At 29.3% G+C, this 25,515-nt stretch overlaps 3 protein-coding genes and 1 pseudogene across 4 annotated transcripts; 1 reads left to right on the top strand and 3 right to left on the bottom strand.

Annotated features, from left to right (window-relative positions):
* Positions 1 to 842: 842 nt before the first annotated feature.
* Positions 843 to 2,943, bottom strand: LOC108461009 (late embryogenesis abundant protein 46-like). Its single transcript, XM_017760765.2, has 2 exons — positions 1,417 to 2,943; positions 843 to 1,347 (listed from the first exon to the last, which is right to left on the bottom strand). Exons 1-2 carry the CDS (start codon positions 1,501 to 1,503, stop codon positions 940 to 942), a joined length of 495 nt encoding a protein of 164 aa, XP_017616254.1. The 5' UTR covers positions 1,504 to 2,943; the 3' UTR covers positions 843 to 939.
* On the bottom strand, positions 1,417 to 3,938 carry LOC108461015 (amino acid permease 2-like; annotated as a pseudogene).
* Positions 3,939 to 5,383: 1,445 nt separating this feature from the next.
* Positions 5,384 to 6,099, bottom strand: LOC108466272 (18 kDa seed maturation protein-like). 2 transcript variants are annotated; one of them, XM_017766608.2, is made up of 2 exons: positions 5,926 to 6,099; positions 5,384 to 5,765 (listed from the first exon to the last, which is right to left on the bottom strand). In XM_017766608.2, exons 1-2 carry the CDS (start codon positions 6,010 to 6,012, stop codon positions 5,511 to 5,513), a joined length of 342 nt encoding a protein of 113 aa, XP_017622097.1. In that variant the 5' UTR covers positions 6,013 to 6,099; the 3' UTR covers positions 5,384 to 5,510. The 2 variants fall into 2 exon arrangements, with proteins under 2 accessions (XP_017622097.1, XP_052881108.1); XM_053025148.1 differs by having other exon boundaries at positions 5,384 to 5,723.
* Positions 6,100 to 19,875: 13,776 nt separating this feature from the next.
* Positions 19,876 to 20,794, top strand: LOC108466821 (VQ motif-containing protein 17-like). The gene has a single exon (XM_017767179.2). It carries the CDS (start codon positions 20,077 to 20,079, stop codon positions 20,524 to 20,526), a length of 450 nt encoding a protein of 149 aa, XP_017622668.1. The 5' UTR covers positions 19,876 to 20,076; the 3' UTR covers positions 20,527 to 20,794.
* Positions 20,795 to 25,515: the final 4,721 nt, after the last annotated feature.

Raw genomic sequence — 25,515 nt, 5'->3', positions numbered from 1 at the left:
AAATAAATTAATATCAATTGATATTGATATGCTAGAAAAACAGTAACATCATTATATCTTTATGACTCTTCATAATTTGACATTTCATTTTTGGAATAATAATTTCACATTATTGATAGAATGGTCTTTGTTCTCTTGTCAAACAGGCCTGTAAATTATCACTACATTTAGTTTAATAGCTTCCATTTTGAGTCAATAATATGATATAATTAACTAAAATAATAATTAATTAAATTTTTAGTACAATTGTAATTTAAACCTAAATAACCAATAAATAAAAACTAGTACAATAATATTTAATTCGCTATGGTAAAATTGCACAAATAAATTGTAACAATCAACTATACTTCGCTACAATTGGCTATGCATTATTTTTTAAGCTTCGAAACATATACAATGATAAGTTTAACATGCATGAAACAAAAACCAACAGGTTTGTTCATACAAGGATCAACAATAAGGAAATAAGAAGAAGACAATGGCGGTAACTGTGTAACATGCAGAGAGTTGGAAGGGGGAGAGGGGAGAGGGGAGAGGAGAAAGGAAAGGAGAAGGTTGGTTAATTGACAAATTGTTACATGTCAATTGTCATCAAAGCCTTAATAGTTCTTCAGTAGTCGCTGACCAAAAGTGATCACCTATTGTAATGGATGACTTTTACAATTTTATATTTGTAATGATAAAATAAAAATTTAATTTAATTTGGAAGAGCGAAGGGAGGAATTCAAATTACCAAAACTTTTCCACTTTATGTCCCAACCGAATTCAAAGTTGATTTTTGTTGAAGATAATGTCTATGCGTTATCATAACCATTAAGCTCAAGCTTCATGCAAAAACCTCGTTTCAGAGTACTAAGCTCAATATTTGATTTCTATCATAACATAACTGCATCATCTTTTGCATTACTTATTTCCTCAAATAAAACAAGAAAAAAGGGATTAACTGTAAGTCCCTCCAGTACCATATCCATGGGGATTTCCCTCCCCTCGAGTATTATGTGATTTGGCCCCTCCCACACCAGGATTTGACCCAATAGGATGGGCAGCAGCAGTACCCTCAACCACTTGCCCTGCAGGCTGCCCACTCCCATGTCCAGGCAACGCCGACATCTGATGAGCTCCAGTGGATTGTCCACGTTCCCCAGTGGTGGAATAAGAGTGAGTCCCAGTTGCTTTGTAAGCACCAGTTCGCGTTGCGGTGAATCCGCCCTCTGCTCCGGCTTGTTTGGCAGCCGCATTATGCTGACGAGCCTCTAGTTTGTTAAGCTCCGCCTGGTGGATCCTCTCCTCTTTCCTTTCCTTGGCAATTTGTTTCTCCATTTGGTCATTGCTTCTTGCTTTCTCCACCTGCACGATAATCCAAATTAGAATTAAGTTTTTGGTGTGTAAAATACAAGAAGGAAATGAAAGGACCACCTTCTCTTCCATGGTGGCCTTGGTCTTTTCCAAGCCAGATTTGGCCGAAGCCGCGACGTTGGCTGCTTTTTCCTTCATGGACTGCATTTTTCTTTTCTTCTTCAATGGATCAAACTTGTCAAAATGAACATGGTTTTTAGCAGCTTCATCGTTTTTCAATTAAATAGAAGCAAAGGGGGATGTGGATTTCTGCCACGTATTGCTAAAATTGCACGTGGCACTTCCTGAGATGTCTTTTTCTAAGGTGCTGCCACGTTGTTATTTATTTATGGCGGTTTGCATTTGGGGAGGGAAGTTTTGACCTGACACATGGCGAGCTGAGGATATGCGGTGAGAGGAGGTCCTATTAGGAGGACTAGTGTTGATTTCCATGCCAATTCACCTTCCCCCTTCTTTCAACTTTCAACACTTTCTTCTTTTTTCTTTTCTTTTGGCTTATGATTCGGCTCATCAAACTGTTCAATAGTAGGAAATGGAGCATCCTTTTTCAATTTGCTACAAAAAAGAAGAAGCAAATATGACATTGGATTATGGGGTTAAGTGTAAGCGTATAATCCAAAATATAACCCATTGCTTGTTATAATAAATAACCAAGTCCTCCAAATCCAATCAGCTAGAAGGACACTTGGAGAGAAAATGATGCGTTTAATATAAACCCAAAGAAACTGCCCGCTGTGGAACTACTTCTTCCCTTCTCTTCTTCATCGCCAGTGTCCGTTGGTGTCCGTTTTCCAACTCCGGTTTCTTGACCGTGTCGAACTCTTTCTTTTTGTCGTATCCCAGCGTGTCTTGTACATATCCGAGCTTACCCGTATGACACCGATACGATGGCGGAAGAGCCATGTCGGTGCTTCATAATTTCCGGGGGACAAGTCTCTGAAAGTAGCATAGCCCATGCAACAACACAGCATGCAGAACAAGGTTGTCACTCCAACACTTAACACAGTTGCCTTGTTCATTGTCTTTGATTCGGATGGTGGAGCCTTAAGTGTGTCCTATACAAGTATCGTACTGTTATCGGAGTTAGATAAATTGGATAAAATGAAGTTACATGACAAACCTGAATTTCAATGAATATGAGGGAGTAAGTAAGGCAAAAAGCTATATCTCCAAGTCCCTGGAACCTAAATGTTTTTTGTGTTTGGATAACGGTTCCAACACTGGTCCTAGTCAGGCTTTCCCTAATTTTTCCATTCGCTGGTACATTATCCAAACAAAGCACCCTAAGTCAGCTAAACCATACCCATTTTCCTTTCTAAAAAGTTCATCTCAACAACATTAGGCTGCCTCCATTTTAAGTGTAAAAGAATGCTGTTAATACATACATACTATTTTAGCAATTCCAAGAGCAAGTCCAATCCCAATTGTTGTGTAACTGAAGGACACGACAGCAGCAACAATGGAAAGCCAAAGTCAGGGACTTGAGAGAAAATGATTTCAGCAATGCCTAAAGCAATCCTACAAGGGCTGCTATTCATGTGAAATGGATTTTTGCCACCGCTTTCATGGAAGCAATTAGACCTTTTTATAGCCCTGTTATAATGAAAACACCAACAAACAAAGAGAAAAAAAACCTGTTAGCCCCCCAAACAAATGCAAGTAAAGAAAGCAAACATGTTCTTGGCTGGAACCCTTGTGTTAAGGAACTCACATCATGCTAATTGATGATGCAATTATGTATCCAATGGCAACTCCAAAAAGGTTCAAGTATTGAACCCACCCACATATCTTCACCTTAAACCCACCAGAAAAGACAAAAGGGTTAAGTTTACAAGTTTAGGAAGAATCCTCCCATTTTGTTAATGCAAATGAAAGTTTCATTTTAGTTTACCAAGATTTGATCTGACAGCATCCATGTAAGTATAGTTTCTCTTGCCATTAACAGGGTCATCACAGCGGTAACAAGCAGCAAGAAGAGTAGAGGTGTAGTAAGTTACAAAAGAGAACAAAAACATAACTGCTGGGCTAGCTATCCATCCAAACTGAGCAGTGGCCCAAGCCAGGGACAGGACGCCAGAACCAATCACAGCCGTAATAATATGAGCACTTGCCGTCCATACAGTTCCTGGCACAGGAAAAAAAACAGTGACATCACATAAGCATGTGTTTGGTGCAAAGGGATGTCGTCATAAACTTGGTGGAATTTACCAGTTCGCTTGAGTCGGCCGTCGTCATCAAAGCATTTGGAACCACCTTGTGGAAGCACGGAGAGATCAAAAACTTGGTTGTTGTGAAGGTGAGTTTTCCCAGCACACTTCTCCCCCGTCTTTGCTAAGTGACACTGAGATTTACACAGAAAAAAACCAAAACAACACCTAGAGATCAAGGAAGAGAGTGTTGCAGGGGTGGAAATTAAAGAAGAAAAGAGAAAAGGCCGGTGAGAAATGAAGAAGAAGAATAGAGTGCAGTGGAGCATGATGTCAAACCTCCCCTGCGCCTCCATTTCCCCACAACATTGGCCCCAAACCTACCTCTTCTAGTACGCGGTTTAAAATTTAATCTTACTTTTTATTTAAAAATCTTCAAAATGCACATTATAATAAAAAATAAAAATAAATCCATTCGGTACTTAATCTTTAAAATTACATTAACAATTACAAAAAATTTTAAAATTATTTTTCAATAAAAATATAAAAATTTTGAAAAATAAGAAATCTTTAAAAGAGAAAAAAACATTTTAAATAATATTAAAAAATAAGAAAAATAAAATTTCTAAAATTCAAAATTTATGTTATTTGTTCCATAAATGGTAACAAGGCTACTCATTAAGTTTATATTAAATTAAATTTAAATAAGTTTTATTATTATTTTAAATCAATTTATTTATATACCAACAATATTTTTATATAAATTTAATTATAAAATATATAAAATATCAATATAAAATAATTTTATAAAATGATGAAAACTCTAAATCAATTCAAATTAAAAAGTTGATTTCGCTTTTAATTTTGAATAATGTGTTACCTTACATTCACATGCTTTACTGTTGAAATAAAATTCTATTCGAAGTCGCAAGTTCATTAAATTCTAATAATAATAATAATAATAATAATAATAATAATAATAATAATCATTAATATTATTAACATTTGATATTTTAATTACTCTTTTAATTAAATAATTAGTGAAATACTAATATAATATTTTTATTAGCATAATAATAAATTTAGTCATCTAATATTTACAGAATTTATTAATTTGATCTTGAATTTAAAAATTCAACAAATTCTATTATTGACTTTACACATTTTCTAATTTAATTGTTTTCTAAAACGTTGACAAAATAAACATTAAAATAAAAATTATTAGAAAATCATTTTCGATAAAAATACTTAAAATTGTAAAAACTATAAAACAATCAAATCTATAAAAATTCTATTAATATTGTATCATTTCACAACTATTCAGGTTTTACTTTATATATGTTATTATAGAAAATGATTTTTAAATAATTTTTATTTTAAATTTTTAGAATTAAAACTAAATTAGTAGAATATCTAAAGTTGATGGTTAAATTTATTAATTTTTTAAAATTAGAACTAAATTGATAATATATATAAATTGGAGGATAAAATTTATTACCAAGCCATTAAAAAAGGCTGCAATAGTATTCTATTAATGATTTAACCGGAGAGTGGAAAAATATTAAATGTCAATAACATTATGATTAAATTAAAAATTTTAAAAATAGTAACTAAAACAAAAAAACATTATTTAATTCTTTTTACTTTAAACCAAAAATTAAATGTCAATAACATTGATGATAAAATTTATTTTTTATTTTTAATACTTTATTTACATAAAACTAAATGAACCAATCGAATTGAAATTTGATGGTCTAATTAATTTTACTATTATTCGATTCCAAAACATTGGTCGTTTTTTATCAAAATAGATTACAAAAATAACAATCTAGGTAATAAAAAACTAATATTTAAATATTTATGGGTGCAATTTACCCAAATTTAAAAGAAAAAAAAAAGAATACATAAATTAACTCAACAAGTGGTTGAAAATATATTTAACACAAAATCAATTCAAGTACCATGGTGACACAAAATCAAGATACTGACATTACATAATGAAGACTACTACTTGAGAGAAAAACTGCGACCTCCATTGTAATGTGCAGCGGTTGGATAGATGGGAATCCACCCACCTTGAGAGTTAAGATCAGTACCTGCAGCCGTGAATCCACCGTCTCCTCCCATATGCTTGGTCACAGCATTGTGTAGGCGTGCCTCTTCTTCATCGAGTTCCGCCTGCTCCATCCTCACCTCTTTCTTTTGGCTCACCGTTTCTTCCTGCTTAGCGTCATTACTATTATTACCTTTCGTTTTCACCAACTGCACCACCACACACACACACACACACATATATATATATATCCACCATTGTTAAAATCAAACATATCGTTAAAATAATTGTAATAACATTTTACTTTTTCATTACACTTGAAAGACATAAAAAAAATTTGGGTTCCTTCATGTTCATCTAATAGACCACCTTGTCTTCGACGGTGGCTTTGACCTTTTCCAACCCAGATTTGGCTGAAGCCGCTGCATTGGATGCTTTTTCCTTTATAGCTTGCATTTTATGTTCTTCCTCCACACACTAATCAAAATCTTGCATGTTATTCCCAATTTAACATGATTTTTTTTGGTTCGTTAAACAAAAAATGAGGGAAGTACTGTTCCATTCACTTGTTTATCTAAATCTAGAACAAAGATCCAATAGACCCGTTCTTTTTTGGTTAAAATATGCACTTAATCCCTTTACGTGTTTAGAATTTGAGATTTGGTCCCTATATTTTAAAAGTTAAATATTCAATCCTTTTATTTTTTAATTTAAAATCATAATCCAAGCATTATTGTTATTGGTAGCTTTTATCCAAATTTGTCAGCAAAACATATTTATTTTTTGTTACTCATATGCCACATTATATGAGAACAAACTAACCAAAATTTCAAATTGACAATTTGACCGAAAATACTTATGATTTTAATGATTGAATTAAAATTTTTAAATAAAGAAGTAAGAAGACTTAATTTTAACTTTTAAGCATAAGGACTAAATCTCAAAATTTGTCAACATATAAAGACTAATTGCAGACTTTAACCTTCTTTTTTATCCATTTTAATCAAAGCATTTGAATCTTATTTATTTTCATTTATTAATTTCGATAAAATAAGTTCACCAAGCTTTAATTTCAAATTATAATGGCCGTTGTATTAGGGTATAATTTTGATTTGTCATATAAACCTTTTTATGCATGCAACAAAGTTTAAATCTCATTTAACTATTTGAACAATTTTAACATCACTTCATTACATTTTTTTATGATTTAACAAGAGAAAAAGTGCTTTAAGACATTTAACATTATTATTTTTTCAAAAAAAAAAATACAGCAAAATAGTGACTATAAGGTAAAAAAACACTAACGGCGACATTGGACATGGTAACAAGATTGTCATTAAGTAAATCTTGGATCGAAATCGGAGGTTCTTCAAACAATTGCAAGTTGTTGTAATTTAAGCTGGCAATTTTAGCTATAAGATCAACAACTTTGTTGTGGTCCTTAAGAATATGTTGAATTCGTACTTCCCAATTGTGGCATAAGAGACAATGGATCAAGACATCCTACTATTTGCAACACCTCTAGCTAGGGGTGTTTCAACTAACAATGTGATTACTTGATCCATTGTTATTTTAGGCAGTGTTTGATACCGAATTATAAGGTATTTTGAATGGTCTGATTCTTTTTTAAGGCCGAAGGTACCAAAGGGTGATGATTCAAAATGATTACTTGGAGGTCGTCAAGGTTCTTCAAGACACTTCATTGGCAGTATTGAATTTACGACAAGTCTCAAGGAGGATAAACAAGCTGCTAACTGTATGTTTAAAATGGTCTCGGAAGGGAAAAAGGGCTTGCAGGTGTTCAATGATCCTCCTAAGGAGATGCTAGCAAACTTTTACTTTGATAAAATAAGTGGTGTTTTTGCTCAGTTTAATATAATGCAATTCAACTGTTTTAATTTTATTCACCAAAAAAAAAATGATTCATAATTTTTTTTTGACAATCAACCCAAGTAGCTTGGTTTGTCTAAATTTGAATCATAAATCTTTCGCAATAAATTTATTTTATTGATGAATTAGATGGATCAAACTTAAAGAATAAAAAAAAAGATAAAAATTACAAATATTGTAAGGGAGAAATTGTCATGCTTAAGATCCTCTTCTTCGTCAAGTTTCATCTGTTGGTTGGATGCTCTCCTCTTTCTTTTGGCTCGCCGTTTCTTTATGCTTTTTGTCTGTGCCTTTTGCTTTCTCCAACTGCACCACCACATGATCCGAATGTTAAAATTTTATAATAAAATATTAAGCATCGAAGCAATAAAACTTGGATTGGTTTATGTTGCTGAAATAATAATAAGTTGTGGTCATAAAACAACACTAATCTATTTGACCTTCTCTTCAACAGTGTGCTTGGCCTTTACCAAGCCAGATTTGGCCGAAGCCACTATGCTTGTTGCTTTTTCCTTAATCGCTTGCATTTAGTTTTCTTCTTCATACTAATTAAAACCTCGCAATTTAACATGTTTCTTGTATGGTGGACACGATATGAAGTCAGTTTGGGTAGTTATTAATAGAAGTTTAATCTTGAAATGAGGTCTTACTCTTGTTTTCATCCCATGACCAACTATTTTGAAATTTGACCTTTTTTTAGTTTTATTGTTTTCATCCCAAACACCAATGTTGCACTTTTTGTCTAATTTGAGACTAAACATCCATCACAACTATTTTTTTTCATCCACTTTAATTCAAATTAAATGAGCTTATCAAGTCTGAATTTCTATATGTGAAAATAAAATAAAATAAAATAAAATGAAATGAAAAATACATATTTTTACGTGAAAACCCTTTCGGGAAAAAATCACGAGCAGAGGAGAAGAAAATTCACTATGTCGAATTCGAATAATTATAAAAGGAATAGACTATTCTATTTATAGGCTTGTAAAGCCATATTCAAGTAAGATTGAAACACCTTATTCTAATCAATATAAAGCAGATGGAGTTTAATAAGGTTTAAAAACTTTATTCTAAAATAAAATAAAAGAAGTATAGTTCTATATATATTTTACTTTTATTTTATTTTACCACTGTATTTTATTTAAATAAGGATTCGGGTCATTTAATTCTAACAATCTCCATATTAACACGAATTATCAATGAACAAGTTCTTCATCGCGAAAATGAACAAGTTCTCCACCTCTTCCATAAAACCCCTTAAGGGTTTAACTTCAGCAATGAACACCAACCAAGTCTAAGCAATGCTCAAACTTGATTATAGGAAGTGACTTAGTCATCATATCTGCAGGATTTTCATGAGTACTAATTTTGCTCACAACAATATCACCACGAGCAATAATATCACGAATAAAATGATACCGAATATCAATATGTTTTGTTCTCTCATGAAACATTTGATCTTTTTTAAGGAAGATTGCACTCTGACTGTCACAAAATACTGTACTAATTTGAAGGTCTTCATTGAGTTTACTAATGATTCCCTTCAACCCAATAACTTATTTACAAGCCTCAGTAATCGCCATTGTACAACCTTCGATTGTAAAGACATAACATGTGAGAGATCTTCTTCTATCAAGGTCTCTAGCAAAATCAGCATCAACATACCCAATGACTCCATCTCTAGTTTTTCCAAACTGTAAGCAGACATCAGTAGTACCTCGTAAGTATCTTAAAATCCACTGAACTGATTTCCAGTGTTCTTTATCGGGATTCGCCATGTATCTGCTAACTGCACTAACTGCATATAATAAATCTGGACGTAAACAAACCATAGCATACATGAGAGATCCCACTGCACCAAAGTATGGAACATGTGACATGCACTCAATCTCATTATCTAATTGTGAAGACAAAGTCGATGAAAGTCTGGAATGAGCTATTAAAAGAGTACTAACAGGCTTAGCACCCTGCATATTGAACCTGCAAAGAATTTTCTCAATGTACCCCTTCTGACTTAAGTATAATTTACTTGCTTTTCTATCTCTGAGAATCTCCATACCAAGTATCTTCTTTGCTGGTCCCAAATCTTTCATCTCAAATTCATCACTTAGTTAGGTTTTGACCTTTCTTATCTCTCTTTTATCTTTTACTGCTATCAACATGTCATCAACATAAAGAAGTAGATACACGAAAGAACCATCACTGTTTTTCTTAAAGTAAACACAATTGTCAAAACTACTTCTTTTGAAATCATGAAAAGTCATAAAGGAATCAAACCTTTTGTACCACTATCTTGGTGACTGTTTCAAACTGTAAATGGACTTTTTCAACAAGCAAACATAGTCCTCTTTTTCTGAGACTGTAAAACCCTCTGGTTGTTGCATGTAAATATCCTCCTCAAGTTCTTCATAAAAAAATGCAGTTTTTACATCTAACTGCTCAAGCTCCAAATCATGCATTGTCATAATACCAAGCAAAGTTCGAATCGAACTATGCTTCACAACTGGGGAAAACACATCTGTGAAGTCCACTTCTGGAATTTGACTGTAACCCTTTGCAACAAGCCTTGCTTTATATTTGGGTTCTTCAACTCCTGGAGTCTCTTCTTTCTTTTTAAACACCCATTTACAACTAACAACCTTTTTACCTTTAGGAAGTTTTACAAGATCCCATGTTTTGTTTTTATGGAGTGATTCCATCTTCTCTTACATAGCAAATATCCACTTTTCTGAGTCTTCACAGCTAACTGCCTCAGAATAATTAGATGGCTCTCGGTTTGTATCTATATCTTCAGCCACATTTAAAGCATAAGCAACTAGATCAGCTTTGGCATACTTCTTTGGAGGTTTAATTTCTCTTCTAGTTTCGTTTTTGGCAATAGAGTATTGTGGTGAAGAAGCAACTCTATTCTCAATTTTTGTACTGGCTTGAAGAGTCGACTCTGTATTAATCTAATGCTCCACCTGCTTTTGATTTTCTTTACTGGAAGATTCTTTAAGAGATAAGTTAGGTAGCATAGCAGTTTCATAAAAAATGACATATCTGTTAATCACAACTTTTCTATTTTCAGGACATCATAACTTATAACCTTTTACACCGACTTTATAACCAAGAAAAACACATTTAATGGATCTCAGTTCCAATTTTCCATTAACAACATAAGCATACGCAGGACACCCAAAGATCTTTAAGTCAGAATAATTAGTAGGATTACCAGACCATACCTCTTGTGGAGTCTTTTTCTCAATGGCGACGAATGGAGATCGGTTGATCAAAAAACATGCAGTAGAAGCTGCTTCTGCCCAAAACGACTTTGGTAAGTTGTCATTTGACAACATACATCGAACCTTCTCCATGATCATTCTGTTTATTCGTTCTGCAATGTCATTTTGCTGTGAAGTATGGCGAACTGTCAAGTGTCTCACGATCCCTTCTGACTTGTAAAATCTATTAAACTCATCAGAACAGAACTTTAAGCCATTTTCTGTGCGGAGGTATTTTATTTGTTTTCCTGTCTGTTTTTCAATCATAATTTTCCAAGACTTAAATGCGGAAAACACATCGCTTTTTTGCTTCAGGAAGAATGCCCAAACTTTTCTAGAAAAATCATCAATAAAGGTTAGTATATAATTAGCTCCACCTCTCGAAGACACTCTCGATGGCCCCCACAGATCAGAATGAATATACTTTAACGTTCCCTTCGTGTTATGGATTCTTCTAATGAATCGAACTCTCTTTTACTTCTCAAAAACACAGTACTCACAAAACTTCAGTTTACAAATTCCTTACCTATCAAAAAGTCCTCTTTTACTCAATTCTGCTATGCCATTCTCACTCATATGCCTTAGGCGCATATGCCAAAGTTTAGTAATATCATCATTTGACAAGGAAGAGGAAGCGACAGTTGCATCACCAGTAACAGTAGAACCCTGCAAAATATATAACTTGGTAGTCTTTCTCTGCACTTTTATCACAAGAAGGGAACCTTTGGAAATATTTAAAACCCCACTTTCAGCTATGTATTTGTACCCTTTTGAATCAAGAGTACTCAATGAAATTAAATTTCCCTTCAATTCTAGAACATGTCGTACGTCACTAAGTGTTTTGACAACTCTATCAAACATCTTAACTTTAATTGTTTAAACACCTACAATTTTACATGAAGCATTATTTCCCATCAAAACAACACCTTCAGACACTGTTTCGTAAGTTGTAAACCAATCCCGATTGGGACTCATGTGGAAGGTGCAGCCTGAATCAAGTATCCAGTCCTCGCTCACTTTAGAATTGTTGACAGAAGCGACTAGAAGTTCACCATCGTTGTAGTCTTCTACAACATCAGTTTCACCAGAATTTTCTGGTTATTTTCTCTTTTGATTCGTAGCCTCCCTTTTAATCTTATTCTATAGCTTATAGCACTCAGATTTAATGTGCCCTTTCTTTTTGCAAAAGTTACAAGTTTTACCTCTATTTGAAGACTTCGATCTACCCTTAAATTTACCACGAGGATTCCGTTCTTGTGTCCTTCTACGATCATCATCAGCGTTCTGATCTTGTCTCCCACGAACAATGAGACCCTCTCCCTGAGAGTTCAAAGATGCTTCATTTTATCATACGAGATTAAAGAAGCATAAATCTCATCAACTGTGAGAGACCCGTGACTATATAAAATCGTGTCTCTAAAGGTTGAATAAGACAATGGGCAACGAACAAAGTAGAATCAACCCTAAATCTTCCTTATCATACTGAACCTCCATGGCCTCCAAGTTTGAGAGAATTTCTTTAAACACTGTTAAGTGTTCGTGTACAGATGCACCTTCCTCCAAGGGATGAGCATAAAGACGCTGCTTCATATGCAACTTGCTTGTTAGAGTTTTCGACATACATATTTGTTCTAGCCTCTTCCATAATACAGCGGCGGTCTTCTCTTTCATCAAATCCTGTAAAATTTCGTTGGATAAATGCAGATGTAATTGTGTTAAAGCCTTTCGATCCTTACGCTTCTTCTCTTCATCTGTTAATGTCGAAGGCATCTTATTTATCCCTAGCTGGGTATCCTCTAGATCCATCTGCACAAGAACTGTTTGCATCTTAATCTACCACAACGCAAATCTGGTATTGCGATCCAACAGCTGAATTTCATACTTCAAAGACGCCATTACCATGTTCGAGATAAACAACCCGAAAGCTCTGATACTAATTTGTGAAAATAAAATAAAATGAAGAACGCACAGATTTTTACGTGGAAACTTTTCGGGAAAAAAACACGAGCAGAGGAGAAAAAAATTCACTATGTCGAATTCGAATAATTACAAGAAGAATAGATTATGTCTATTTATAGGCTTGTAAAGCTATATTATAGTAAGATTGAAACACCTTATTCTAATAAATATAAAATAGATGGAGTTTAATAAGGTTTAAAAAACCTTATTCTAAAATAAAATAAAATAAGTGTAGTTCTATATGGATTTTACTTTTATTTTATTTTACCACTATATTTTATTTAAATAAGGATTCGGGTTATTTAATTTTAACACTATATTTAAATTATCATTTTCGTACCTATTACTCTAATATGATTGTTCATTAAAAAATTAAACCAACCAATGACATGTTGTCTTGTGCCAAAAAAAAAGTTACATAAAAACCATTAAAAATCCCAAAAAGAAAATGTTGAAACTTGAAAAATTATAAAAACTAAAATAAAAAAATCAATTATCAATTTTTGTTAGGATAAGACATTTGAGACTTGATTTTCTATGCGTTATTGGTACAATACGATCTCTTCGAGGCTATTGGAAGTGATTAATTGTTTGACCAAAATTTTCCGTAAGATTAGTCTAATAATGATAAGACTAAGATGCAATTATTGACGGTTGGTCAAGGTAATAAATCTTTTGTTTGTTTCCAAATTTGAATTCAAAGTTGTAGATGCTGTCAAATTATCTTTATTCTCTATTAGACTCTTTTTGGAAACAGTTGCATTTGTATACTAATTTGAAGTCTTATACTATTATGTGTAATGTTTATATTTCTATTTTTATATGGTTCTTTTTCTTAAAAACAATGGTAATCTTAATCAAATGCAGGTATATAGAAACCCAAGCGGCTCCACAAATTCTGTACTGTTTCACATCGATTGGGGAGTTTTGCTAGTGGCAGAGTAACGCTTACTCCGCTTTGGCGACTCAAATTTTCGAAGTTACTACTTTACACCTTATGGTATTCTATATACTTTTTTTATATATATTTTATATATACCAAGGTTGATGATCAAATTTTGAAGTCGTCAATTTTTGATTTGTTTGTTCTGTTTAATTAAATAAATAATTAAAAATTTGTTAAAAATTTAAACATATTAAAATAGAAAAAAATCAGTTTAATCGAGTTTTTAATTTAATTCAACTTCGCTTCAAATTGATACCTTAATTGATTTTTAATCCAACCAATCTAATCTATCAATTCAATCGATTATAAAGAAAGTGATACATATTAAATATATATTAAAATATATATTATTGCCAAAAGAAAATTATCTATATGTGAACATATGTTGTATATATTTTGTATATGCTACCATATATATACACTAAAGAGTCATATATAATGAAATTATTTTCATGAATGAATTATAAATATATATAGTTTTATAATACTATTTTTTAAAATCAATAAAAGAATTTAGATGGAGCATATATAGAATCAACATTTATAAATGTAGATGTTTTTCCATATCCCTAATTGAATGTGTTGGGTAAAATCATCAAATTAACCTAAATTTTAAATACAATTTTATCTTGACTCAAAATCCATTTGATTAAGTTGAAATTTGATTGAAAGAGAAAATATTAAGATTAAATATGAAAATAAGAGTAAAACATTGAAATAGCGAAACATGTTAAATTGACTCAAGGCTAGTTGGTCCACAGTTGTTAAATACAAGCAATGTACAAATATATGTCTGATCAATTATAATATAGAATTCAATTAATATAATACATAATAAATAAATAAATTGAACAAAAGTTAAATTAATCTATAAATAATTAACTTAAATTTTTACCAACAATACTAAGGTTTAAAAAATTATATAATTGATGTATTAATTAAAAAATCCAAATATAACCTCACAAAAATTGATCCCACAAATTTTCTTTTTAAAATAATTATTTTATAGAATAAATTAATTTATATAAAAATAAATGAATTCCTCTCCAATCACTAAAACCCAAAATCTCTTCTTTCTTTTTTACTATTTTCTTCCGACACTTTACTTTTTTTCTCAATTTTTTTATTCTCTTTTTCTCTAAAATTCTTTCAGGATAAGTGTTCAATTTTTCATGTTGGTCTCCTAATTTGGTAACACTTCTTCTTTTTCTTTTCGTAATTTACTGATTAATCTCTAAAAATCTAGGATTGTGGTTTTTCTTACTATAGATTAGGATTTTATGCAAGATTTAGGTTTTTTTTCTTCATTGAATGATTTTTGTAAGAGATTCCTAATATTGTGAGTGGGTAATAATTTTTAGAAGATGATTAATACAAATCATTGAAGAAATTAGGATTGATTAGAAATTTAACATTTTTTTAAAAAAATTGGTGTTGCTAGTGTGATTATCGTGAATCTTGTGTTACTAAGTAATGTTTATTTTGTAAAAGAAAATTATTAGTGATTTGTTGATTTCATGAAAACTTAGATGTGTTTAAGGTTTAGACATATTTAGCCTAAATATTTAACAGAATTAAAAATATTTTAAAAGAATGTCTACTAATAATGTAAATGAAGAAAAGAAAAATATTATATTTTAATTTATATAACTTCTATAACCATTTTAATTTTTCTTAAAAATTTGACCCCACGCTCCAAATTTCCTAACCCCTTCAACTATCTAATTTTTATCTAAGAGCTATTTTCTCCCTTAGCCCAAGAAGCTATACTAAATAAGGTCGGTTTTGAAATAATTATTTTGAAAAAAAATAGCAGATAGAATTTAGTGAGAATAGATTATATGAAACTATAATTTTACGTTATTCTTATTCTTTTCAATAGGAGAATGACAAATCAGATTTTTTTCTTTTGATTTTTAGCATTTTAGTTAGATTTGAATTTTTTAAGAGAAAAAATCTGATTTGTCATTATTTTATATTAGAAAGGGATAATAATAACATGAAATCACAATTTTATACAATTTTTCTCTAATTCAGAAATTTGGTTCAAAAAAAATTTCTTTTATGAAAATAATTTGATTCATTATTATATAAAATCTTTTATGAAAATATATTGGGTGATCGTTCAATGATTGAATTTGAAACATAGATGATCTATGAAGTAGATGAGATAAAATTTGAGAAATAAAAGGATTATAAAAATATACAAAATTACAAAAATTAGAAGGAAGAATTAACATTTGGTTGATTGATTGGATCTGAAATTTATTGATATCTAACGAGAGAAAAATTAAAAATAATACAAATAAATCAAATCCAATTAAAATTTATTAAATTAACGATTAAACTAAATTTTATAATTTTTAATAATTTATCAAAATAAACATCGATGATTTGACCTATCTGTTCCCATGTTATACGGTGAGCCAAGACAGCTGCAGCTTGATTTTTTTCCAATTACCATGCTTTTTGAATTTTGACTAATTTTTCTTATTTCACATCATATTAAGACAAGTAACATTGAATTCTTTTTCTCTAAATCCAATAAATAATTTTTCTTCATACAATTTCATTATATTTATTCTTTTTTATATAATATTTAGAATTATTTATAACTTTTCTCCAACTGATAAATAAAAAGATAATGCTTTTGAGTATATTTAACGTCATATTCTCTTATATTGACAATAATATCCATACTAATAAATCTTTTTAATTCATTTTAAATCAAAGAAACAGAGGTTAATAAACACGGGTGAATGGATATTTATCTTAATTTTATTAATTTCCATAAAACAAGACCACATAAATCTTTTTGTCTTAATTAAAACAGTAGTTAACATAATTAATAGTTCCACTTTAACATTGTATGTATAAAATAACTACTACCACCACCATATATAGAATAAAATATTAGTAAGCGAATGTTGGTGTTTTACTTAAAAAATTGGTGAAAAATAATTAAATACATGTAGATTATTCTAGAATATGATTGCTTTTTCTTTAAGGATATCTAGAAGCAAATATTAGATACCAGCTTGAATATATTTTCCCAAATCTATATTTAAGTAATATCCAAAATTACTTTTCTTGTAGGGTAGTTAGAGGTTGTGTAATAAAATAAACATAAATTTACAAGTAATAATTAATTAGAGCTAGGTATATTCATCCCATTTGAGTCTCTACGGGAGCAGTTCAAACGTCCAATCTAAGGACAGCTCTTTGTTAGATATGGATATGTAAGTACTAACCTTTTTATTATATGGTATTTTAAAACAATGTTAAGATAAGATAAAACTTAGTTTGTTACAACTTATTTTACAACATACAACGGTGCAAAAAATTAAATATAAATATCTCTTGTTATTGTTTAAATTAAATGTCAAAATCTAAATGCTATAATATTATTATTGAACACATTGAACCACCGACGAGATTGTCAAATTTAACTGTAAGAAAAACAGAGAACTGTCAAGGTCTTCAAAGCACTCGAAAACCTCAATAAATTATTTTTTTTAAAATTTTTTCGTGCCTAGGGGTACGTTATGTTAGTTAGTATTTATAGTGATGATTCTCCATTAACTACACGTCTCACTATCACACATACAAAAGTGTAAAAGTGGTGGGAAACAAAATATGAACATGTGGGAGTGACCCCACTAAACGTGGGAATGTGGGAGGCTTTTCCACGAACCAGTTCCAACAATCTAAATTAGTTAATTAGTTATAATAGATTATAAAACTATAAATATATAATGATAATCAAATGGTTTTATAGATAGCAACCAATCTTGTTTATCATGAAAGAACTAAATACATAGAGAAAGATTGATCAAGACACAATATGTTTCAACTAAAGAACATATTGCTGACATTAATTCTACAGCAGCATGAGTATGTTAGCTCCAAGCTGGGAATGAAAGAAATTTTTCATCTGTTAATATAGGATAGAAGTTAACTAGTTAGTTTAATAAAGCTATAAATACATAGCTTGTGTAAATAAAAATTATGCAAAATAGAATAAAGATGTATTTTTCAATGTTACAGCTTGAGGTTCATCAGTTTTAACAAAAATAATACTATGGGTTTATAGGTTTATAAATGATAGAATTAGAGAGAGTAATAGCCCACACCATTTAGCAAAGCATGGCGCATACAGGCACCGAAAGAGACGAATAAAACATACCTAAAAACACTCATCCAATTAGCATAGCATACAAACTAGGACACCTCGAAGCAGGATAAGCATATTACACCACGTTAAGAACAAGTTCTCTGACAAAGAGTACTTATGCTCTCTCCCACACAGGAGCGTCAATGCTCTTCTAAGCATCCTCATTCATTGTACTCAGCAAACTTCTATATTCTTTCCATTCAATTTAATCAAAAGAGCACAAAATGTACAAGGATTAAATTTGATGTATTATTTCTTTAAATCCGTATAATTGAATTAAAATTAAAGTTTTATATATACATTTGAATTACAGTCAAAGTTCCATATGTATAATTGTATCAAAATAAAGTTCATGTACCAAGTTACACACCGCATCAAAATTTATATATAATTTTGAAATTTATCTATTTTTTTTTATAGAGACTTGGCTTTTACATAAGGTATGCAATATATAAAAGGGCTAAGCCAACATTTAGCCCCTGAGTTTGGTATTTTTTATTTCAATTTGGTCTTCGAAATGATTTTTTTTCACATTTGTCTCTAAACTTGTTAATTTTTTTAAATTTTTTTCCTTATAAATAATGTGACACAATATTTAAGTACCACATCAATACCTCATCACATGGATCAAATTTTTAAAAAAAATATTATCAAATTTAGGATCAATGTAAAAAGTAACTATTAAGTTTTAAGAAATATTGAAAAAGAAAAAAATTGCCAAGTCCCTATTGGGTAAAACGCGGAATATGGAAGGCATGACATTGGTTTTTATTCCAACTATGTGGGCGGGTTGGTACTTAAAGTAGTGATATGGTCACTTTATTAGGAACAATGATTTTTATTCTTAGTGCAAGGTTCATGACCAGATCAGCGACCCAAGATTTTCCAATTTTGATTTTTTTTAAAAATAATTTCTTTATAAATTTTGATGATATATATATTTTTTTAATATAATACTTAAAATTATTCATAATTCCTCCCTAATTTATAAAAATGAGGATAATATATTTAAGCGCATTCGAACTAATATTTCGCTGCATTTACAACAATTCTCATGCTAATCAAATTAAGACTCAATCAACTTTAATTTTTTCAATTTTGTGTTATATATGAACAAGCATATACTATCTCCCATACAATAATCAAGATGTGTTTCAATTGAATGTAGCTAAGTGAATGAATGATTTTAGTTTTCCTATTTATTTTAGCCAGGGTTTGGGATTTGTTTTTCTTCTTCTTCATTTCTCAAGTGAAACATTAATGTATATACTTGGGATTTATTAATACTACTCCAAACTCAATAAAAGATATATATTTAATAGAAGAAAAAATCGGTTTAGTCGGTTTATAGTTTAATTCAATTAGATTGTATCAATTCACAGGTTAAATTTCTTGTTTTAGACTAATTATAATTAAATAAATTATTAATTTTAAATATTAAATAAAATAATAAATATTTGGATTTCTCAAGTTTTAATTAATTTTAATTATTATTAGATATAAATATGATTGTAATAAAATTTAATAATTTAATAATTTTTAAATGTTAAATAATCTAAATTTTTTATTATATACAAGACTTAACTAAATGTCATTAATAGTATTTATTATTATAAATCATTTTTAATTTATTGTCTTTAATAGTTATTTTCTATTCTCATCTTACCTCTACTGATTGCATTTGAATCCAAACATACACCTCACATTATTTTTAATCCCATTTTACGTTTCCACTGTTTTTAAGATCTCTAGAAGTGTAAACACACCGCCTATCTAAAAAAGACCTTAATGTCTCTTGAGATTTTAAATTCAAGCCTTACCTCTAAATTTATTATATATATACACAACCGGCTACAAATATAAATGTAGTATCAAAACAATATAAAATATATCATATAAAAACCAAACAAAATTCACACATGAAATATGCAGATGATGAGAACCACAATAAAACTTAAACCTGGATACACGAAGCCCGGTCATGTTAGACTTAACCAAGAATTTAAGATATTATTGGTAATTAATTAATGAATTTATGTTGGTAGGGACGGTTTAAGTCGTCTATATTATTTTATTGAATCTCTTCCATTTGGAGAGACAAGGATTCATCGAGTCGTTTGTCCCCAATTCTCAAAGACAGCTTGTCTTTTTGCATTACAAAATCTTTCCCATCACTTTCTCTCCTTATATAAGATTCCCCCATCGATCTTTACACACCAACTCATCCATCCTTTCTTTGGTTTTCCCTTTGTTTTTCCTTTGTCTCAGACATTCATTTTTTTTCCATGGAGAATTTGAGGATGATGAGGAACCAAACTAGAATGTCTCCTTCAAACTCATCACCATCATCATCCCTATCCATTCATAAAGATTCGCAAACAATATCAAAGCCAAAGATACGGATCATTCACATATTTGCACCAGAGATCATCAAGACCGACGCAGCAAACTTCAGAGAATTGGTGCAAAGACTCACTGGGAAACCACCTCAACAAAAGGGTGGCAAAAGGAAACCAAGAATCGGCAGAAAAGATGACAAGCCAATGGAGCTAAAAACTGGGTTTCTTGCAGGGATTGAAACAAGAGAAAGGGTTAAGGAAGAAGAAGGAGGTGGTTTCTTAAGTGGTTTTGGAGATTTAGATGGTTTTATTCAAGAGATGGGTGAATTCCCTTTGCTTCCTTTGGATGATTCTCATCACATGCATGGATTTGAAGAAGCTCAACTAATGGCATAAAAATTGATTCTGAGTCTTTTAATTTTGTAATTTTATGTTCCATCTTCCATGATTTTGGTTTTGGTATATATGGGGTTTAGATGTAGATTTTACTGAATTTTATGATTTTATCATGCATCTCTTTCTCTCTTTCTCTGTAAATATAAGAGATTAACTTAATTTCATACTCTCTTTTTTTTTTTTTTTTTTTTGAACTTTCTTGATGCCTCATTTCAATTTGGATGTAATAGAATTAATCAACTGATCAAAACATTTTCAGTTTTTGGAATATGGAATGGATTTTTTTTATTTTTTTTTAAATTTCACTTTCTTCTTACTTTGGGAAAAGAATAGGCGCTGTTTGGCAGACCAAACATGAACTTGCAAAAAAGAAAAAAAAAATAAATGTCTTACTTTTCTTGAAAGGCTCTCTTTAATTTTATAAAATTTCTACATAAATATAACAAATAAATTTATCCCTTCAAGTCACCTCCCACTAGTATGATGTTTTGTGCATATCTCATAAGCATCCCAAATTTGAGAAAAAACTATTGCTTTTGATTTTGATGGAAAACTGTCTTTCAAAAATCTTTAACGAATATCGGTCTAATTTGATATATAAATTTTGATTCAGTATAATTATACATATAAAATTTTAATAATAGGTAAATATAAATTGATATTATATCGATAATGATATTAGTAATTTGATGAATTGTAAGAAGAGAACAAAGTCCTAACAACAACTAGATTAGCATAACTTGAACCCAAATCACATCTTAACTATTAAACACTCTGACCATCAAATTAATACACAGATTTAAATTTTAATTATTATTAAATTCCTGATAATTACTCAACCAAATAAGTCAACCCGTTTTAATCATTTATCAGAAAAGTTTTGGTAGATAAAATGTTGTGTCCCTTAAATTAAACATAAAAACGTGTTATGCTTTAAGAAAGACAGAGATTTACAAATCATTAGGTTTTAAATAGTAGACTGGTTTTGTGAATAAAATATGTGTAAATGGGGTTGTATTTTAAAATTAATGTGTAATTTCCAGATAAGATGTTGCATTTTAAAAGGAATACATTCATCTAATTTATTCTTTTCAATATTTTATAATTTTAATAAATCCGACTAAATAGAATAAATGTGTAAACTTGAAGGTTAATTTTTTAGAATTGAAACTAAATTGACATAATATGTAAATATTTAAAGTTAAATTTGTTTAGCTATTTGGTAACTAAGAATATATAATATCGAATAGTTGAGTGATCAAATTGTCAACTTTTATAATTGGATTAGAAAACTCACCTTTTAAAATTAAAAGACTTAAATATCCATAATTTTCTTTTGTTATTGAAATTATATATCTATACTCGGGGTGAAGCTAGAAAATTTTTTAGGGGGCGGATGAAATTTTAATTTTTATAGTTTATATTTTTATAATTTGTAAATGATTAAATCAATTTTTATAATTTTAGGGGGCAAAGTGTAATTTTACCTTTATTAATTTAAAAGTTTTAAAATTTTCAAGAGCCTAAAATACAATTTTACATTTTAGGGGGCCGAGGCCCATGCCAACCCCCAGCTTCACCCCTGTCTGCATACTATATATTAATTATTTTACTAAATTGATAACACAAGTTAAATGGACACTAACTTGGGTAATGAGAAAATATTCTTTACAAAATAAATTATATTATTTTAAGGGTGATTTTATCATTTTATATATTTTATATAGAAAAATACACGTATGTAATAAGATTTAAACCTATGCCTCTATAATTTTTATCACTTAAGGGTGTAAAAAGCCCTCAAATTTTTCAAAAAAGCAATTAATCTCTTTTTTTTTTGCACTCATTTGAATACTTGAACTTCAAAATGCATAAAAAGACCCTCAAACTTTTAAAAAAACAATTAAGCCCTGTTTTTATTAAAAATTATAAAAATTAAAATCAATAAAAGGTATAAATATTATTAAATTTTAATAAAAATTCAAATATTAAAAATTAGAAAAAATAGAAAAATAGAAAAATGTAAAAAATAAAAGTTGCAAAATTTTATAAAATCGTAAAAATTATAAAATATATAGAAATTTTAAAAAGTATAAAAAATTTTATAAAGTCATAAGAAAATTATACAAAATTATACCAAAAGAAGTATTTTATAATTTTTCTATAACTTTTATTGATTTTTGAAAAATTTTGAGGGTCTTTTTGAAAAATTTTGAGGGTCTTTTGATTCATTTTGAAAGTTCAAGTACCCAATTGAGTGGAAAGAAAAGGTAGGGGCTTAATTGCTTTTTTTGAAGAAGTTTAAGGGCCTTTTTGGTGCATTTTGAAAGTTCAAATGTTTAATTGAGTGAAAAAAAAAAGGAGGGGCTTAATTGCTTTTCATAAAAAATTTGAGGACTTTTTACACTCTTAAACCAATTTTTATCATTTATACTTTACTATTTAACCAAAGCCTTGTTTGTCATTTATATCTTTTTTTTATAAATATATTTGTCACATAGTTAAAATATATGACACATTTATAATGTGGGTGAAAATAAAATTAAGTTGATAGACACAATTTAATAAAGAATTTTATAATGACACAATTTATTATTTAACAAAAATATTTTTATATTTTTCTAATTAAGTTACACTCATTTAATTTTGGAAACCAATTTAATCAATTACTTAATCAAAAGACATATTTTTTAGATTTTTGGCATAAATTAATCAAACCAAATGATTCGATTTATGTTTCAAGTCATGCACATGTGTTTTACTTTTCTTTTTTCTTAGCAGTTTAATTTCCAATCGACATTATTGCTTGGACTTTCCAAATTGCCCATGAAAGCTCCTTCATCAATACCCCATTATTCTATGTTATTATTTTGGGATAATTCTATAAAATTATATATCAACTTTTATCTAATATTTTATTTATATATATGAATTTTATTTTGTGTAATTTTATACATTAAATTTTGATTTGATCTTATTCTCACAAATTGACACAATTATTAATATTATATCATTTTATGTTTATATATTGCATACATAAATAATTATATTTATCTAATATAAAAATAAATTAATGTATTTTTCTTTAAACTATTATGATTGAATTAAAATTAAGGTTTCATGTATATAATTACATCAAATCAAAATTTATATATCGAATTAAAATTCATGTATAATTTTAAAATTTATCCCAATTATTTTTCAACCGATATGTAACCTTGATGAACAAAAGGATGAAAATAATGGAAGAAGATTCATAAACTTGATATAGTGCAAAAGGCCACTTAATTAGTCGCTTTCAAGCTCATGGATAAACTCTATCCATTGAATTAACCCCTTTTGAAGCACATGGGTAAACTCTATCAATTGAATTAACCCCTAATTATTAAGCTTATTTTAGTAGCACTTGTTTGAAATTAAGGAAGAATGGGAGAATTGTAGGCAGGTAAAAAAGATGACATGATTGAATTTGATTATGTGGCGGACGAAATTGTAGAGTATAGAATATGATGAAACTGAGGATTATATGTTGAAATTTTAGTTATAAAGTATAAAAATGAAACCCACCATTGTAGCCAAAGGCTAGCCTTCATATTTGACTTTACCCACTTTATGTTTAAGTCAACATTTTTGGTTAACTTTATCACAAATTGCAATTAATATTAATTTACTTCCTTTGGACGGTATTTTATATATAATGAACCGTCTAATTTTAGAAAACTGGAAACTAGCAGGATGAAAATTGATGTCAGAACCACCACTTTAGTTGCGGTTTTAGTATTAATTTAATTAGTATGAATATTGTTATCACTGCATAAGGACGTGAGCATTTAAGAATTGAGAAAAGACTATGAATAATTCTAAGTATTACGTAAAAAAATATATATATAATTAGAAGAGAAAAATAAAATTCCAACCATACCATACCAACTCGAGTTGTTATATTGACATTTACTAATTATTTTCAACTAGTTAATCAAACAAATAAAAATTGAAGCGTTGACAAAAGATATACTTTTTTTTTTGACTATCAAGAACTTGAAGATTAGGGTATTATTATAACTATTTATATACGAATGTGCAAAAATTATTAGGTATTTTAATTACATTTCGAGAGTATAAAATATAAAAATTAAAAGATAATATGTACTTAAATATATTAATCAAATTTATATATTTTAATTATTATAATTATAATGATATTAATTGAGAATTTTAATATAAATTAATGATTAGAATTAAAACATTAAAATAGTAGCATGTGATAATGTAGTTGTAATTTATATTTTAATCCAATTTCCTGCGCTTGAGGTTTAGGTTCCTACTTTCATACAAAGATGAATAAAAGAAGGGCCAAACTTCTCTTTATTACAATTTGATTGAATGTAAAAAGGCTGTTAGATGTAGATGTGAGCCCACCATAACTCTTAAGTAATTTATTAATACCAAATATCCCACTAATCCGATCAATATGATGTGAATGTAAAAGAGGAATTTTTTTTTATCTATTAGTTCGATTAGTATTAATATTGTCAATATATAAAGATGTAAATTTGAGTGTGTTAAAACGTATTATTCTTCTATTTAAGGGTTAGAAGGGACTATAAATGATTCTAGACAGGGGCGAAGTTAGAAAATCTTTTTAAGGAGGCCAAAATTAAATTGTAATTGTTACAATAATAAGAATATAATTTAACTATTTTAATAGCCTATCTGTTTTATAATTTTTAAATGATTAAATTAAATTTTTATTATTTTTAGAAGGAGTCAAAGTACAATGTTACCTTGACTAGGACCTAAATAATTTTTTTTCCATTTTAGAAAAATTAGAGCCTGCTAACCGCCTAACTATGCCCCTATCAAAAGAGCAAATATGTAGATTAATGTTAAAAAATTTATAAAAAAATCATATAAATTCTATTATAACACATCACCACATGTTTTATTTATTTATCTACTTTTAAATATTAATTATGCATGTCTATTAGT

The sequence above is a fragment of the Gossypium arboreum genome, chromosome 2, assembly GCF_025698485.1.
Source record: "Gossypium arboreum isolate Shixiya-1 chromosome 2, ASM2569848v2, whole genome shotgun sequence".
Classification (NCBI taxonomy): Eukaryota; Viridiplantae; Streptophyta; class Magnoliopsida; order Malvales; family Malvaceae; genus Gossypium; species Gossypium arboreum.
This window is presented reverse-complemented; position numbering and strand designations above follow the sequence as displayed.